Below are 18,148 nucleotides of genomic sequence, written 5' to 3' on the forward strand. Positions count from 1 at the left end.
ACACACACACACACACACACACACACACACACACACACACACACACACACACACACACACACACACACACACACACACACAGACGGACACACACACATGTACTAAGCTGAGTGGACAGTTTGGAGTTAGAGGCTTGATGGGCTGACTGCTGCCTGGCTTTATGCTGCGCTGAGTGGGCTCATTCCTGGCTCTGTGGACAATAGTGGGGGGTTTAGAGGCAGAGAAAGGAGATCTGCAGACCCCAGAATAGAGCTCCGTGCTGGGGACACCCAACCACCAGGCAGACCCCAGTCAGAGCACATCCAGGGCAGAGGTGGAGACAGATGGGGAGAAGAAATCTACAGCAGGGTTCAGTTCTGTACAAAGGGGTCAACAAGGTCTGACATAAGCGGAAAAAGACCTTTTACATGCACGACCTGTGCTCATGTAAATATACCTGACATAATGTTTAACAGATCTATGTTGAATGTAACACTAAACATAGCAATGTCGATGTTCAAATACACGTGTGAGCACCTTTTCGACTCTCTAAGACAGCCAGGAAATGCAGACATCATAAACCATGAGTGAGCAACTGGGCCATGCACCCAGTAGGCCTCGGATGATTGGACACTATGGGGGTAATTTAGGAGACTTCCATGAAGGCTCCCCCGATAAAAAGGGGCAGCTCTGTAGGCCCGATTGTCCCATAACACCATGTGACCCTTGAGGCAGCGGAGACGAGGACAGAACCGAGGCCAAAGGCCAGCAGTGGGCCTATTGTCCGTGGCCGGCCTGGTACGGCCTGCCAGGGAGTGGTACCAGGCTAAAGACAACACATCTCATTCAATCTGGGCAATTCTATCTGCAGCTGCTTCGCGGTGGGGTGGTGGTACAATAATAATGAAGGCCTTGTTTTCAGCTGTGCTTACCCCACCCCAGCCTCAACCTCCCTCAATTTCACATCTGGTGCTGTTTGCCCCCACACCTCAAAGAGCTAAATAACCACTGGCTCACTGAGTCTCACTCCGAAACAGCAGACCAATCCTGACTCCACCGAAGACTAAGAACAAGGGAAAGGGCATGTTTATGTCCTTCAACATGTTCAACTCTGTTTTTCTCACAGACAAAGAGCCCATATCTTTATTTTGCTTCCACATCTAGTTAGTCTTTGCCCATTGTCTCCAATCATCCTGTCTGTGAGTTAATTCCACTTGCTGACCCTCCCCTCCAGCATGATTAGCTTTATGTCCCGGTTCAGAAAGTGAAACACAAGCCTTTTGAAATCTTTTTTTTTTTTCTTCTAATGGCAGCTAGGCTAAAATGGAGACCATGTGTGCAGTGAAAACAAACACGGAAGCCGAGAGGAGGACTTAATGATGCTTAACACTGAATTACAGAGAGAAAACGCGAGACACTGGAGGTTTTTCAAATGATTCAATAGCTGTTAACGTGGTTCACAGCTTTCTCTCACCTTGGGGTTGGTGTGCAGAGCTGACTCTGGAGGGTACACAATGAAGTGGCGTAGCGTGAAGCCAAACCCCTGGGAGTTCTTCTGGAGAAGCAGCGTCCGAGGACCCTTCCAGCCCATGCCGACCCCCTCCCTTCCCGGCCGGGTCGCCATCGGCGGCCGAGGGTTGTCACCGGGTGAGGAGAGAACATCCCTCCGCCCCTTAGCCTGTGGACACAGAGAGACAGAGACTCAGTATGACTTCATTGGACTTTTTAAATAAGAAGTTCTCGCTCAGACGTAAAAGAGTACAAACAGTGATGGAAAAACAAAAAATCATGAGATGTAAACTGTGAACTGAGTTTTACCCAGAACATAATATACAGCCTTTTCAAATACAGATGTTTGAAGTTGGGGTTCAAGATTGTTGTGGCATTAACGGGATTGCTAAAAATGTGGCTCCAGGTGTGTAAGCACATTGACTGAGGTCTGATGGCAGGGGACAGGAGGGTCCGCAGGTTTTCCACTCGCTCTCTAAATGTCTCATTGCCGAGGTCGGGTAAATAAGCCCAGCGAGCTCAGCTGACAGACACACGTGAGAACTCTCACCCTCATGCTGCCCTGACGACCCACATCTGTCAGTCACACACCATCACCTGACCAAACAGGCGGGAGAAAAGAAGCAGGAGGAGGGCTCATCGGGCCTGCTTTTGTTTAGTTATCTCAAACTGAAAGTTCACCAAAAGAGATCAATCACTACTCAGAGATGAAATATCGCACTTATATTCAACAAACAACTCAGGGCATAACTGAAAAGGTGAAAAACTTTTGAACACAGAAAATAAGAATTGTTACTTTTAGAGAAACATTTATTTTCTTTGGAAAGGCAGCCATTGTTTTTGTGGAAGGTTCAGGAATTAATTTAAGAGTGATTTGAAAAGAAAAATTTTGATCTAATCTTTTTTTTTAATTTTATTCAGGTGATCTTTCAGAATTAGACACCCAGAGACACGGGTGGAGGGATAACTGGCACATTGTTTGATGCTTGGCTCAAAGAAGGTAAATCTGAAGCCTCCTCTGAACCATGCAGAGTCCATGCTGAACTTCAATCAACCTTGATTTCCAAGCTGAGTCCCTACAGACTGAGCGCTCGCCTCCTTTGAGAACAAATACCCAAGATGCAAAGAATTCTTGGTTTTGAACTCATAAACATTTGCTGTTTCTTTAGTTTGTTATCAAAGTAAACTGAAAATCTTTCGGTCTGGGAACGCTGATAAGACGAACCAAGCAACTCAAACACGATAAATATTTTCTATTTCTGACATCTTGTTGACCAAATAATTCAGTCTTTCGCAGAACTAGACTAGAAGTCTGCACATCTCGTACCATGTGACAAACTTACTGTTTATTGAGTGAAGCTGCTGACGAGTCATTACAAATGTACACTTTGCAGACCAATAAGAATGTGTGGTATGTTTATGGTGGGACTGGTCCATGTTAAGATGCTCCCGAAAAGAACGGTAAAGAATTTCCGTTTACAAAAAAAAAAAAAAACAACCTTCAGAGGTTCCTCTCTAATTACAAAACAAAAACTCTCGCACAGCCTGAATGCAAATAAACGTGGAGAAGTAAATCACACAGAACCGTGAGCTCTCAAATCAGCCTCTCTGCTCCACGACAGCGGCGTCTGCTTTGCTCGAGTTTGAACAATACACGAGCGATAACAACTATGATGAAGAAGGAGAAGACGGAGAGAGGGGTTACCATGATCACAAGACACATCTCCTAAATGTCAGCCTGTTGAAGTCATTGGAGCTAAAAACAGCCCTGTAGTCCACCAGGACCAAGCAGACAGACACGGTTTCTTTTTTTGTACAGCATTCTCAGTGTGGTTTGGAGACTGAATAATGCCAAATAACAAGAGCACTGCAGGGTAACCATTACAAAAGTGCACAAGATGTAAACATGCACTTAAGAGTGTAAAACTGAGGTTGACGCACGCCTTCTCTTTTGTAGTTCTGTACATTTCTTTGACTTATTTCAGGGTGAAAATGTTCGTTTCTATGCTTTAGTCTTAATGGGCCAAAGGTGAAAAATGTCGAGCCTACAGGCAGCAATCCCCCTCAGAGGGAGCACCCCGTGTTTCAACTCTCGTCTCCCGTCCACACACACACACACACCCACACACAGGAAGCAGGAAGTACGGTTGCAAGCCGGCATAACCTAATGTTACTAAAAATAACAGGTAGAGGTACTTCCACATGTTAACTCCTCTTTCCATTTTTCCTCCCGTAACACCTCTTCTTCCTTTCCTCTCCACATACTCGGCTGTGATGGAAAGCTGATTTTTACCACACTTTTTCTCTCTTCCTCTACTTTTAAGTTCCGTTCAGGGAAAGAGCAAAATGAAGTTTGGACGTTCTGACTGAAATGTAATTTTGAGGACATCTGTTTGGGGGAAGTTGAACGCACTCTTCCAAAAGATGTTTTTGCCTGTTCATCAAATGAAACGCCTACTCTGAAGGAACGATAAAGGGCACATGTAGCAGATTGAACTCTCTGACACTCAGAGCCTGATCTTTAGTCTGCTAGTCTAAACAATGAAAAGTAACACCTGTTATTTTCTCAAAGAGGCGAGCAGCGAGTCCCCATTATGTGGCATGAGAGCTGCACAAAGAAGCGTGTAAGGAAGGAGGAGTGTTTGGAGTGTTAAATGAAAAAAAAAAAAAAAAAGATAAAGAAAAAAGAGGAAATGAAAGAGCAATAGGGTGAAAGGAGGAAGAGACGGGGTGAATTCCTCAGAGGGAGCGGTTTGGCACGGACAAGTTGAAACACAAAACTGTAAGCTGGTGGAGGAGGTGAGGGAGAAAGAGAGAGTGAATGAGAGGAGAAGGATGAGGAGGACGGAGAAAGAGGGGGAGGAGTATCGAGCCCAAGCGAAGGACAGGCTCCAGCATGCCGGTTTCGACCACATGGCCCCTCCCGGCGCAGGGGATACCAAACCCTGTGATTACCCAAAACACACAGGGTCTAACTGGGTCTCTGAGCCAGAACAGTTTCCCACTCGGCTGCTCTGGACTGTGTGGGATGCCTCTGTGTGTGTGTGTGTGTGTGTGTGTGTGTGTACTCTATGTCTATGTGTGTGTGTCCGTGCTCATCTATTCTCCTCCCTGAAGACCGAACAATCCTCTTCTATACCGGTCACCTTGACCAGAGCGGTTTTCAGTTTAAGTTGAAGTTTTTCACCCAAAAGACAAAAAACAGTCTGAACTTGCTGACATGCTCCGTCCTCTCCCAGCTTTGAGACACTCCATTCAACCAACAGGCAAATGGAAAAAAAAACATTTCTGTGGTTTTCAGTCCAAACTTGACTTCCTATGTAAGCTCAGGACACAGACAGACACGGGGAACCTCGCTCTTATGTTATGCTGAGGAAAGAAGACATTTTGGTTTTTCCCAACTGGGAATGTATCCCTTCCGCGCTGAAATCTGGACACGTTGTCATCTACTCAGGCTAATAATAATGTCTGAATACAGAGACCTGAGGGATCCCAATTACAGCGTGAAGATGACATCATTGAAAAAAAAAAATGTTTGCACAACAAACGTGCTTTTGAATAAGCAGAGCAGCTCATGAAGCCACGCAACAGCTTCCTATACTGAGTGGATGTTGAGTGGTTAAAGCGGTTTACTTTGACATAACACAAACAGGCAGCAGGCACATCCCTGTGCACGTTTCCTCTCCTGATTTTAATGATAAAACATGACTGAGTTGTACAGATGATGCTGATGTAAATTAAATGCAGATGAACTCCAGATTTCTAAATAATGAAGAGTTCCCCGTGCTTTCTTGAAATCTTCAAAAAAAAAAAAGTAACATGCAAACTATTTTGAGCTTTTTTTAATAAAAACCCATGAAGTGGTCTTTTTTGTTCTTAAGACATTTATCAGACTGTAGACACAATCGTATGTACAAACGTACATGTTGTTTAGCACACACACACACACACTCCTCTGCTCCCTCCATCCAGAGGAAAAACAGCACGCAGGAATGCAGCGACTGTCGGGGGAGCCGGGCTCCTGCTAAAACCCCAGCAGGCCAGAACAATAATGCTCTTTTAAAAAGCTGAGAGCTGCAACCTGTTTGAAAAGTGGAGCTTTACGGACGTTACAAATGCTGACGAGCCTTTAATCCTGACAACGAGCGGCTCTCCGCACTCAGGGCTGCCAAGAGACCCCGGAGAGGAGAGCGATAGTGTGAACAGTCGAGCACCCTTAGAGCCTGACGTTTCCTGCACTCACCGGCCACATGGAGGGAGAGCTCCACCACCTCTGCAGATCTAGATGCATCTTAAACCCAGAGGAAAAAGATGCATGGTGGGCGCATGAACGTCCTGCTGTGCTCCAACGCTCCGGCTGAAGAACAAAACCTGCCTGACGAGCAAGGATTCAAATCTACAGCACGCGTACGCGTTCAAATATCACTGTTCAATTTACATCCCGAGTGTGCTTTATGAGCCAGGCGTGCGTGTGTGTGTGTGTGTGTGAGTGTGTTCGCACGCACCTCAGTGTCAACATGAACATAATATGTGTGCATAAAAACCAGTTCAACCCCATCGTAGGTTTGAGGCAGATAAGGAATGATACAACGTCAGTCAAACTGGATTTCTACCTGAACAGCAAAACATATTGTACTTTTCTTTTGTCTTCCGGACAGCTTTAGTGCCGGTGGATTGATTTTTATGGATGATTCAATTCTCTATATTCATATATAGGAATCCTGGGCTCAAGAAAATGTCATGACACTGACCAAAAACAACAACAGCAAAAAATCAACAGTTTGTTTACTCCTCACTCAGACAGAAACAGACACCTCTCTCCTAAAACAACAGTGTACACGCTGTGTTTGTCCCAGCTGTGTGCGTACAGCCTCTGTCGCTCTCTCCTTCCCCCCACACCTACATTCCTGATTGTGCCACATTTCTTTAACTGTGTCAACGAGAGGGAGGGGGGCCATTCTAACAACCTATGTCCACATGTATGCAGACTCCAGAGTGAGTGCATGTGGGGAAGGGATGTCCTGAATTGTGAGGGCAGTAGGAGCGAGGGGTGGTTGGAGGGGGGGGGCACAGCCCCGCGCTTCAAGTGGCAATCTGGAGTGTTCTTCTGTGGCTTTGGCTGCTAATTAGAAGACGCTTCAGGGGAAGAAAGGGTCAAGGTGCCACATGTCAGGAAAGAAAACAGATAAGTTTTAGAAAATAAAAAAACAGAGTGTTGACTGTTACGTCCCTCCTATCACGAAGGCAACCTTCCAAAACAAATCACAACATTATTCTAAAATAAAGCACGGTACATTTACATCCAGTAATACAAGTTGATGTCACGTTTCCCGGAAAAGCCTCAAAACACGAGGAGCGCCAAACCGGAGACAGCCCGAAGGCAAGACAAGTGGCAGCCTGGAGACGGTGAAAGGTTACAGAATCTGTCGTCGAGTGAGTGGTTAACAGTTTAAAAACAATGGGTACAGTTACACGAGTCCCACGCAGCGGTTTGTGCCGAGGATTGTGCTGACATCACCGCGTCTGTGTGTGTGTGTGTGTGTGTGATTTTATTTCTGCAGAACCACATAAATGACCGGGGGGGGGGGGGGGCTGCACGCAACACGTTTTGCACAATCATGTTCCTGGGGGAGGAGTCGCTCGCATGCTCCTCTTTAAGAACATTAGATTATGAATGGACGAGATGACGGAAAGAAACTGAAAGAATGAAATCTTTTATGGATCAACTGACGGCTGCAACTGAACAAAAGAAAACGTAGGCTTCAGTTTCTTGGCTGAAGAGATCTTATCTTTTGAAAGATAAAGTATCAGCAGGTGAACTGTGAATTAATACCATCTGATATTCTACAGGCTAAAAGCTTTATCAGTTCACCTGAAAATAAGTAATATCTTCCCAAGCATTTTACACACATGGCCAAATAAAACATTAATACTGATAGTCAATCAAATGTAACCTGTCATGTATCCTGTGACTGATCAGGGAATCTGTAGGAGTGACAGGACAAACTTCCCCGAGGCGTTCTGATTGTTTAGCATAATAAATGCTAAGCATCCAGTGATTGAAGCCACTTGAGTTAATCTGAGTGACCTCTCCTTACCCTGAGCTGGTGAGAGCTCTGGCTGCGCCTAACAGGCATGGCGGGTGGCGCTGGTGGCGAAGGTGAACCTTGGGGGCCGCGGAGCACCGCCAACCAGATGCAACGAGGTTCAGGGGCGCTGCAGTCCACCCCCACCGGGTTCTGGAAGCTCCAGTCAGACCCGGTCGGAGCGGGGCACGGGAGCATAGCAGCGGGCATCGGGGCGTGGACTTTTCTCTGATCCGCCACCCTCAGCGCCCACATGGGCTGCTAAAGCCAGACCCAGGAAGACAGATGATATAATCGAGGACAGATTAAAGAAAAAAAAAAAGAAGAAAAAAAAAAAAAACAGGCGGGTTGATCAGAGGGTAGAAATCCTCCTCTGGGGTCCTCCAATCATTCAAGAAATGAAATCTTCCGTCTCCTTGATCTTCTCCATCGCTGTCAGTCCTGATTGTGCGCAGAAACTTTAATCCAACAGGTTCCACATCACAGCCTCCTGACCTCCGAGAAGCAGCTCTCTGAGACTCTCACACGCACACACACACACATACACACACACTCACTCTCGGAGGGGCAGAGGAAGCAGAAGGCGGGCTCCCGTGGCAGCATATGGAGGAGTGTGTGTGGCGCAGGGATCGGAGGTAGGTCTGGTTTCACTACACACAACACACACAGAGCGACTGACAGAGAGTGGCCCTCCTGTTGGTGTCCAGTGATGTTCTGTATACAAAAGCCACTCAGTCCACCCCCAAAAACACACACTACTGTCCCAGAGGGCTGGATCCTCTGTCTCTCCTCCCTCTCACTCTCTCCTCTCTCTCTCTCTCTTTTTCTTCCTTACAGTGCTCAACAAATCCCTTCACTTCACCCTCCTCTTTGTCTCGTCCTCTGTATCCCAGCAAGCATCACTTCTTTCACTCTTGTTTTTTTTTTCCTTTTCTTTTTCTTCCTCTATCCGTATCCAAACAAACACTTGCTCCCTCTCTCCTCCCGATGCGACTCACACAGTCAGCAAACAGACGACCGACGCCGTACAGAAAACTGCGACTGGATTTTTGTAGGCAAAAAAAGTTTGGGGTCCAGGTGACGATATCCCCCTGCAAGCTGCTGCCAAAAGGATAAATCCACAGTCGAGCTCTCTTGTGTTGCAGACGCATATAGAGGCAGGCCGGTGCTCGCACGTGTGCTGCATGTGTGTGTGTGTGTGTGTGTGTGAGCGACACAAGCTCAGTGACAAAGCTGTGATCCCGGTGCTAAACTCCACAAAAGCCGGTCCTGCCTCCGCTGGCCCGGCCCTCCACCCCGGGGGGAGACAAACAGAGACAGAAAGAGAAAGAGAGAAAGAGGCCAATTTCCAGCACAAAGACAAAAGGAAACGTTAGCCTTGCTGCCGTGTTCACTCTTTCACTCCCTTTCTTTCATCGCCAAGGAGAGAAAAACATAGAAGAGGAGGGTGATAATTAGAGGAGAAAACGGGGAAAAATGAAAATAAAAAGGTCTGCTGCTGGATGTCAACATGACCTCCATCCTCCCCGCTCCTCCACACAGGATCCGATCTGACACCACAACACTAAAAGTCAGCCACTGTCTCCCAACACAGGGGAAGAGTCCTCAGCCAACAGCCAGGCGTCCAGGATTCGAGCGAGAGAGGTCGACGGTGGTGACCACACACTGTCCTCCGCTCTGACACTGGGAGCACGCCGCACATCCGTTACAGAGGAGGTTAGACAGGTTTCACCTGCCGCACAGCGGGGCAAGTACTAACCTGACCCGAGAGGGCCGTCACACCGTACACACAGACTCAACCCACACACACACACACACACACACACACACACACACACACAGCGCAGGAGGGAACAGTTTGAACATAATGAGGAGCCGAGAAATCAAAAGACAGAAAGCAGGTTTCATTCATTCTCCTCTGACTTTCTTTCTTTTAGTATTTAAAGAAACAGATTTACACATTTGGTGAAAGCACATCACAGAATTCAGATCATACGCATCACTTGTTTCTTGACAGGTGAGAAAGTAGTGAATCTACATTTCCAGTTACGCATGAATCTAAAGTAAAGAAACTGAAAGTAGCTCTCCGAACACGTTGGTACATTTAAGGGATTACCACGGATTACTCACCAGATCATTTCTTTTAGTTTATATTTTAGACACATAAATTACAAACTGCTCATAGACCAGACACTTCAAAATCAGTGAAATGAAATGTTCAAATGTGCCCTGTTTATGTTTCTAAAGTATTTTTGTGTCAAAACAAGTGACACATTTTGTGGGAATTAAATGTTTTATATGATTGAATCAAGAGACAGATTTTAATCTATTTATAAAAGATAACAAGAAATAAATGCCTCATGCTCGAGAAGAACTTTTTGAAGTTTTTTTGAACTGGACTGCCAACTTGGCTCAAAGCTGGTCTTCACAGAGAGGGCGGAAATCAAGCCATGTTAGCGGCTCAAATGCAAAATGCAAAAGGTTTTTTTGTCGTTTTTTTTTCTTCTGATGGGCACGAGTCCTCTTGATCAGGTAAGCTCTAAAACCACAGGATCCTACACTTCCCATAATGCCTTCAGCTTTTCGTCCCAGACTTCCAATCAATCAGGAAAATCTTTCTCCTTTTTGTATTCCAACTTATGACAGAAACACTGAACTGTTTGTTCAACGGCGAACTGTCATAGTGATGTCAGTTGTTTACTTGAATGACCTCGCCTTCACATGCCGGTGGAACTCAAAGCCCCGAGTGTATCTCACATGAAATGATGCGTTGTCAGGACATTCATCTGTCTTTAATCTTTTGAGGAACAATGCAGAATTATGTTTTGAGTTTTGAGTTTCTCCGCGTCACTTTTAAGGACTTTTCCTTCAAACACCGGACCAGACCGACGTGCAACTTCTCTGGTTGATGCAGTTTATATAGTCAGCACACTATCACATACATCCACACTGTTTATATGGGAACACTGAAGGCTGAATCTACCATTAGCTCTCACACACATACACACGTCCCACTGAGTCACAGTGGAGTATAAATACACAGGCTATGTAATTTGGGTTCCTCATAAAGTCAGAGGGCTGTGGAGGGGGGTTTCTCTTCTCTTTCCTTCTCTGTGGTACCACACACCACCAGACGGAACCGCCCTTCTGACAGAGGAGAGTGGATCACCGGCGAGTGAAGGAGAGGGTCCGATTCTTTCCACGATGGAGAGATATGTTAAAAAATTTTTTTTTAAAAAAGACCACATAGCAAGCAAACGAAGGCAGCAGCTGAATGGATCAGACGTGGTTTGGTATCTGAAAATATACAAGTCCTCCGTTTCACAGTGGCAGCACAGAGTGGGGTTTTCATATCCAATTATTCCTGATAACAGTTAGCTTTGGCGAGGGGGCCGCATGGCCTAATTTGGAAACCAAAGCTCCCGGTGTGCAGCTCCCTCTTCTTCTCTCTCTCTCTCTCTTCACCTCATGGCATGAACAAAAAGAAGAGGACCAGCATGAAGAGGGTAAAAAAAAAAAAAAAAAAAAAAATCGAGTATGAAACAAAAGACCTTGACTTACAGTTGACATGCGGAGGACTCACAGTCACACATGAAGAGCTGTGACAATAACACTTTTTTCCCCACCGCTGACCCACACTGTCTGCACAAGCCTGAGCGCACACGCACAGAGCCTGACTAAAGGGCTAATGCACATCATGGCAGCATAACGGCCCTATCAGATGATTTGATGGCTGAGTTAAAGAGTACGCCGACTTCACATTAAGGATTTCTTTCATCAAAACTTGGCAGCTCAAAGCTCTTGATGTGAGAAAATCAAAGGCAGACACGCGCTGCTAATCTCTGAGGAGCGACGCCTCGTTGCCTCCTCGGCTCTCTGATAACAAACGCATCAGTGGAAAAGTGAAAGGAGGGGAGGGGAAGGAGCGAGGTAATGCCGGTGTAACGGACGGATTAGTTTAGTGATACGTTTTAATCCCCTGAGCACTCATAACATGACCATGAGCCAAAAGATTTACACAGAGGTCTAACACTCGTTTGATAGAGGCAAGACCAAACAAAGTTTCTCGCAGAGGTTCAAGAAAGAGGAATCAGCTGAAGAAATGCACAATGAAAGAGGAGCTTGAAGAGTTTTAGAGCGCTGAATGGAGGGTGAAGGAGGCTGAAGTTGGCGTGTCACAAACAAAACTGGCTGCAGACACAATCATGGGGTGTTGTCTCTAAACACAGGCTGTGAGTATTTCGGAAAAAATTGCAGCAAGGGTCACTGAAGGACAGTCTGAGGTTCCCTCTCGCCGTGAAACTCTTTGGAAAAGAAACACAGACGAGCCGAGACAGAGATGGAAGGAGTCCTTTAACAGCAGACTGGGAAGCTGAGTGTGAATCCTGTCCCCTGCTGGTGAGAGAAATGCTGTGCTGACACACCGCTGACTCAACATGTGGCGCCAGAGGTTTCTTGTGTTCAAGCAGCTGCCACATGACTTTTTCAGTCATCCCAATGGGGCTGTTAATGAAATAAAGTGAAACAAGGAGAGTTATAAAAATGACCAGCGGTGGTTTCCCGGCTCCCAGAGAGTTCAAAGGAGGAATCTAGGGAGTCATTATATAACTAGGGGAATTTAAGACTATTAAAATGTGCTTGTGCTTACATTTTGTCAGAATGCTGATTTAATTCAAAATACAGCACAGACTTTTTACCTTCAAATATAATATTTGTGAAGGTAAAAATGTGTTTCACTTATGACTGAAAGAGACAAATGGTGAGTCCAGGTCTGAGGCTTGATACCATTTCACTGTTGCTTAATTCTTTTCACCTATTTTGTGCAATATTTCACCTTTGGTTACATATAGTAAAAAAACATTGTTTAAAGTTGGAAAGATTTTTAAGTGAAATGTCGAGAAATAATAATAATTTAAAAAAAAGACAAATCTTCAGTTTTCATCGTCGATTCTTGTTCAGTTATTAAAACAACTAAAATATTGTGCAGTATCTAGTTCTTGTCTCTGGTGGAGTCAACGGATATTAAAAATAATCTGTTGAGAGAAAAAGATTTATAAAAAAAAGTTTTAGCAGTCTGCATTCAGAGTGTGTAGTTACCTCTCAGCAGCCACTAGAGGGCAGCTGTGACACAGAATGTAACGAACGGCAGATGGGGGGGGGGGCACAACATGCAGACACCACACTTTTATGCTGAGGTGGCTCTAGCAGAGAGTGTGTGTGTGTGTGTGTGTGTGTGTGTGTGTGTGTGTGTGTGTGTGTGTGTGTGTGTGTGTGTGTGTGTGTGGTGAGTGGGGTCTTCACAACCTGCGAGTACTTATCCGTGCTCTTATGTCAGGTACTAATTAATAACATGAGAGGCGGATGGGAAAGGGCAGCCGGAGATCACACAGGTCACACCTGCTGTGGCTTTAAGGAAGGAACTCGGGAAGTCCAGAGACGGGAGCAGGTGGACTGTGTAGAGCCGTAATGTGCGAGGGTCAAATATCATATCAACCCACAGCTGAGGGGAGCTGGGTGGTCTGAGCAGGACTGATACAATAACAACAACAATGACGGTGTCCAGCTTACTCCAGCAGGGCGGAGGATTAAAGTGTTTAAAGCAGCCCACCTGACCATGTGTTCTTCTTCAAGGAAGCTAACGAATTATGCATGCATTCTTTACATGCACGTGTGTGTGTGTGTGTGTGTGTGTGTGTGTGTGTGTGTGTGTGTGTGTGTGTGTGTGTGTGTGTGTGTGTTTTACACACATAGGTTGCACTGCAAGCCATGTGAGTGGTTAACGTTTATGAAACACCATTACACCATCACAGTTCCAAATATTAATAATGCATAACATGTTTCTAATTATTGACACAAGCTGCTGTGGAACACTTACAAAGGCTTCAACTGACTGATCCTTTTACTGTTACAGTTGACTCGGAAAGTTAATGACTCCAAGTATTTCATTTTGTCAGCGAACAGCTAAATATATATATATAAAAAAAACAAAAAACAATATCCTGTCAGTAGAGATATTAAAGACAGAAAAGCAGGAAAGCATCATTTTGTAGAAGATGAAAAAATGGATGTTGGCATTGTTTCCTGATAAATTACTTTTATAAAATACTTATTTATCAGAATTTCAAAACGAGTGTGTCCTACTTTAATTGTCTGATTTGCCTCATTTCTCGAGAGATCCGTTGATAGTGTAACTAATGAGTTCTCGTTGAAACAGGACGCCATGAACAATTCATTCGTTGGCTGAAGCCAAACTGAAAACCCTGCCAAGAGATGAAAAGGCACATTTGGGATTAATAACACACACACACAAAAAAAAGTGATTGGCTCATTGCTGCATCTGCCACAAGGTAATGTAGGATACATGAGTCAGCCAAGCTTCTACGTCGGCAGAAAAAAAAAAAACGCCTGATAGGGAGTGGGAGAGCAAAAAAAGGGGGCGGGGGGGCGAACAGATGTTGGAAAGCAAACACTAGGGGAGGGATTTTTTTTTTTTTTTCCCAGCGAGAATAAAAAATGAGTGCAGAGTGAGTGATCTAAAGCAGAAACAGGAGTGAGGAAGTAGGAAGAAGCAGATGGCGGAATAAGGGAGGGATGGGGGGTTTTGACACAGTTGTAGCTATGATAGAAATGACACACATTTACTCACAGATACACTCTAATTACCTCTCATACACTCCTCTTCACCCTGCCCCATCAGCAGCAGCCAAAAGAAATGTTTGACTAAACACACAGCTACCAGCATGTGTGTAGGTCGACTGAAATCTTGCCATGTTGATGAATTATTTAAAAAGACGTTGTGTGACTGCGTGTTCAGGAGGATGATCTGTCACATTTGACCCCGTTTCTGAAAAAGAGGTTATCCTCTCGGCTGGGCAGCAACATTTAGTCTCAAGTGTGGCATTTGTGAATCAAAGTGTAAGTAAGAGCATGCATGACTGAGAGAAAGTGATATTGATAGAGAGAGGCTGCAACGAAGCACACAGAGCCATTATGCTGCCCAGCTCAGCTAAGTGGAGAGATGGTGCTGCTCTGCTTTAACCTGATTAGCAGGGAGTGTCTCCACCAGGTCAACTCCTCAACAGAACTATCAGGACTGTAAAGGACTGAACAGCCAAAAACAAAAAAAGAACAAAACAAAACATTCTCAAGCCCAAGTAAAAGTCCGGAGATCCATGAAACCAAAGGAGTTAACCTCAAGATGACTTGAACATCTGTCGCAGCCAACCACAGCGAGCATATCTTTAAATGTTAAAGAACACAGCGTGTCCGTCCATTCTCACAGAGTGAAGTGATCTTGTCCAGCCACTCAGGGTTCCTCCTGCGAATGCTGTCAATATGCCGGTTGTCAGGCTTCATTCTGACACCCATCTTCAACCTAATCACAGTCACCCATCACCCATCAGCCATCACCTGCGTACTGACAGTTGCCATGAGAACCGACAAAGTGCCTCTATTCCAGCCGGAGAGAAAAGAGAAAAAAAAAACCTGCAGGGAGACGAGTTTTGACAGCGGAGACATTTACGCTCATTACAGATTTCCTATTGGCCTTCACAGCTGAGTGTGAAGGTGCAGGACTTAAACCTCTAAGAGAGCAAACACAGTCTACACCTCGAAACTGGAAACATGAGCCAGTCACTGAAAAGGTGCTTTTTTTATTTTCCTAAGATACAGGGACATCTGTCAGCCAGTGAGAGTTGTTTTTTTATTTTTTCCTTTTATGCTAACATAACCTGAGAGCTTGTAGATCCAACTTGTGACGAGGAATGTGTGACTCAAAACAAAATCTGTTCCAGATAAATGTGCGAAAAAACATGCATTCAGTCGTTGAACGTCGACAAATTATGGACGGAGAGACAAACAACTCTGAAGCGGCTGAATCCTGAAGTTCCACAACGAGGCGGCGACTATCACTTAAACTCCAAGCTGGGCTTCCTTTTGAGTGGACACATCTGTCTCCTAACATACAGTATATACACTATGTGTATATATATATATATACACCAGGAGGCCTTATGACGACATCTGGCAAAAAGCTAACTGTTCTCTCCTTGCAATGTAAGCCCCCCTCCTCCTCGCCTCTCTTCTCCTCTGTACTGACCACAACCGCTGGGAGCAATCAGAGCGTCACGTCTGAGCTCCGCTGCAATAAAAGCCAACCCCCCCCCCCCCCCCCCCCCACTTCCATTTTTTTTTTTGCCTCTTCCTCTCGTCTCTTTCTTTGCTGGTTGTTTTCAGTAGCAGGCCTAAGCGGTAGAAACCACAGGGCTCGAGCAGGCCTCTCCCAACCCCCGTCTTCATCTCGGTCTGGGCATCAGGCAGGCCCCCCCTTCTTCTCCCTTCCACAAGCCCAGATGTACATATTTAGCTCATCTGTGCCTCTGTGTAATTAGCAGATGAAAATTATAACTTTGGAAATGGAAGGTGACGTCATTGTTCTCCTTGGCTGAAGATTGGGAGCTGGACCCAACAGTGAATCTCAGCCTATAGGCCCAAAACCAGGGCAGCAGTCCAAGATTTGGGGCGTGGTGGAGGCGATGCTGAGCCAGGTTGAGACGTTACATGAGCCAGAGAGGAGAGAGGGAGAGAGAGAGAGAGAGAGAGAGAGAGAGAGAGAGAGAGAGAGAGAGAGAGAGAGAGAGAGAGAAAAGCAGGACTGCAGAAGGAGCCTGGATGTTTATTAGAGCAAGTGAGATGGCCTGCTTGCCTGCTTCCAGCAGCCCTGGAGTTTCCATTTGAGGTCATCTGGTTTTTACATTCCTGCCATGCACCAGTGCTCACACCCGGCTGTGGAAGTCCTCCATCGCTCTGTTCGCACAGGACTGTAGAGTCCAGGGTGTTGAGCGAGCATTTGGGGAGCGAGGGAAAGTTCAATCTCATCAAAATGACCCATTGAGAGTACGTGATATCCTAGGGATCTGTAGATTATGTCTGGATATTTGGCGATTGATGGTCCATGCACTGCTTTTACAGATGCACTCAAGCACGGGACAACTCTGATTGTATCTGGACAAACTCAAGGAATCCAAAAGTCCAATGATTCGCTGAGATTTTCAAATATTTCCTTTGAGAATGTCACAAATTCCAATCTGTTTTTCTTTTTTCTTTCCCAACACTCATGACTCTCTGTGTGCACTCACACTGACCTCTTTCAGCTCCAAACAAACAGTGCCACTGGGCAAGAGATATCCACACAGCACAAATCAATTATTGCAAGAATCTTCAGGCTAACAAATCAAATCTTCTCTCCTGAAAATGAGACATTTTCTACGATCCGCCTGAAGCCCAAAGCAAAAGGCATCTCATGTGATGCTAATAGAGCGAGCAAAATGTCCAAAGCCTGAATTTTGATGCCATTTACTTTACATGAACCTCTTTTTCTCCCACTTCCTTCCCTCTTCTTCCTCCCTCTCATGGTCTGTCCCCAGTGGAAACGAAGATGGTAGAAAGATACAGCCCAGCATGTTTTGAATACAGGATTAGCCCAGCATGCTATCATTTCATCTGCCTGCTCCTTCCTGTTGACACTCGGACGCAAAAAAAAAAAGGAAAAAAAAGAGAGAGACATCTCCAGAGGACAGAGATGCTGCTGGTGTCTCTTGGTTTGGCTGATTCATGGCACTGCCCTGTGTGTGTTTAATAGAATGATAATATCCATATGCCAGTGTGATGCTGATGCTTGTACCCTGTCTTTAGCCTCTGTCACTCTGTATTAGAGGCAACGACTAAAGAGTCTGAGACTGTTGACCCTGCAGAAACAAACTGTCCTCTGTGGTTTCATGGCTTGTTTCAACCCCAGAAAGAAAGGGTCAGATATGCAGCCTCAAGGGATCACAGGTCTCGGTTGTCTCTACGTCTTTTAGCTGCCCAATGAAAAGACTGTGAACGAGCGGGACTGCTGACACGAGGCTCCCACACACACACACACACACACACACACACACACACATATGTCCTCGGTCTGTTATGCAGATGAAAGATTGCGCTTACAGCTGAGAGAACGCTGATATGACCTAAAGTCCTGTTAGTTTTCATTCTGTAAACTGAGCAGTAGATGTGCAAAAAAACAGATGAAACCCGAACCAACCGTATAAGGCGCAAGCTCATGCGCAAACGCCTTCTTCTTCACGGACGACATTAAGTTTAGAGAAATGTTTAAAATAGGAATCAAAACAAAACGTTTTAAAGGCTGCCCAACTTAAAAAAAAAAAAAAAAAAAAGTAGCCGATGTAAAAGGGGAAGCATCCTGGAATGAGTTGACCATAGAAGGCAACAAAGTTCAGTCAGCAAAGTCTCAGGGAAATGAGAGAAGAGAAAGCTGGAATTTGGGAAGGGTTTGAGTATTAAAAAAAGAAAAAAAAAAGAAAGAAGAAGTACTCCACGAACAAGGGTGGTGACACATGAAACGAGAGAAAGCAAATAAAAGTGGAAGAGGCTGTAAGAGATACGAGTGTGCAGAGTGAGAGAAGGTTTGAAGATAACGTCTATGATGGCACACTTTCTCTCCTCGGCAAAAACAAAATGTAGAGTGAAGAGACGCTTACCGCCATGCCATGCCATGTGAATGAATGTGAAAC

The 18,148-nt window shown here is 45.3% G+C and overlaps 1 protein-coding gene across 9 annotated transcripts in view; it reads right to left on the minus strand.

Moving 5' to 3' along the window:
• The window catches only part of arhgap23a (Rho GTPase activating protein 23a), a 65,215-nt gene that overhangs the window by 23,685 nt on the left and 23,382 nt on the right, over nt 1–18,148 (minus strand). For 3 of the 9 annotated variants that reach the window (XM_079365902.1, XM_079365901.1, XM_079365899.1), the window contains exons 1-2: nt 7,587–8,882; nt 1,454–1,657 (exon numbers count right to left, since the gene is read on the minus strand). In XM_079365902.1, the coding sequence (XP_079222028.1) occupies nt 1,454–1,657; nt 7,587–7,829 (447 nt within the window). In that variant the 5' untranslated portion in view covers nt 7,830–8,882. Of the gene's footprint in view, nt 1–1,453; nt 1,658–7,586; nt 8,889–18,148 lie in introns of those variants that run through there. The other 6 variants (XM_079365903.1, XM_079365906.1, XM_079365904.1 and 3 more) reach the window with 3 other exon arrangements.

Source organism: Symphodus melops, assembly GCF_947650265.1.
Source record: "Symphodus melops genome assembly, chromosome: 17".
Classification (NCBI taxonomy): Eukaryota; Metazoa; Chordata; class Actinopteri; order Labriformes; family Labridae; genus Symphodus; species Symphodus melops.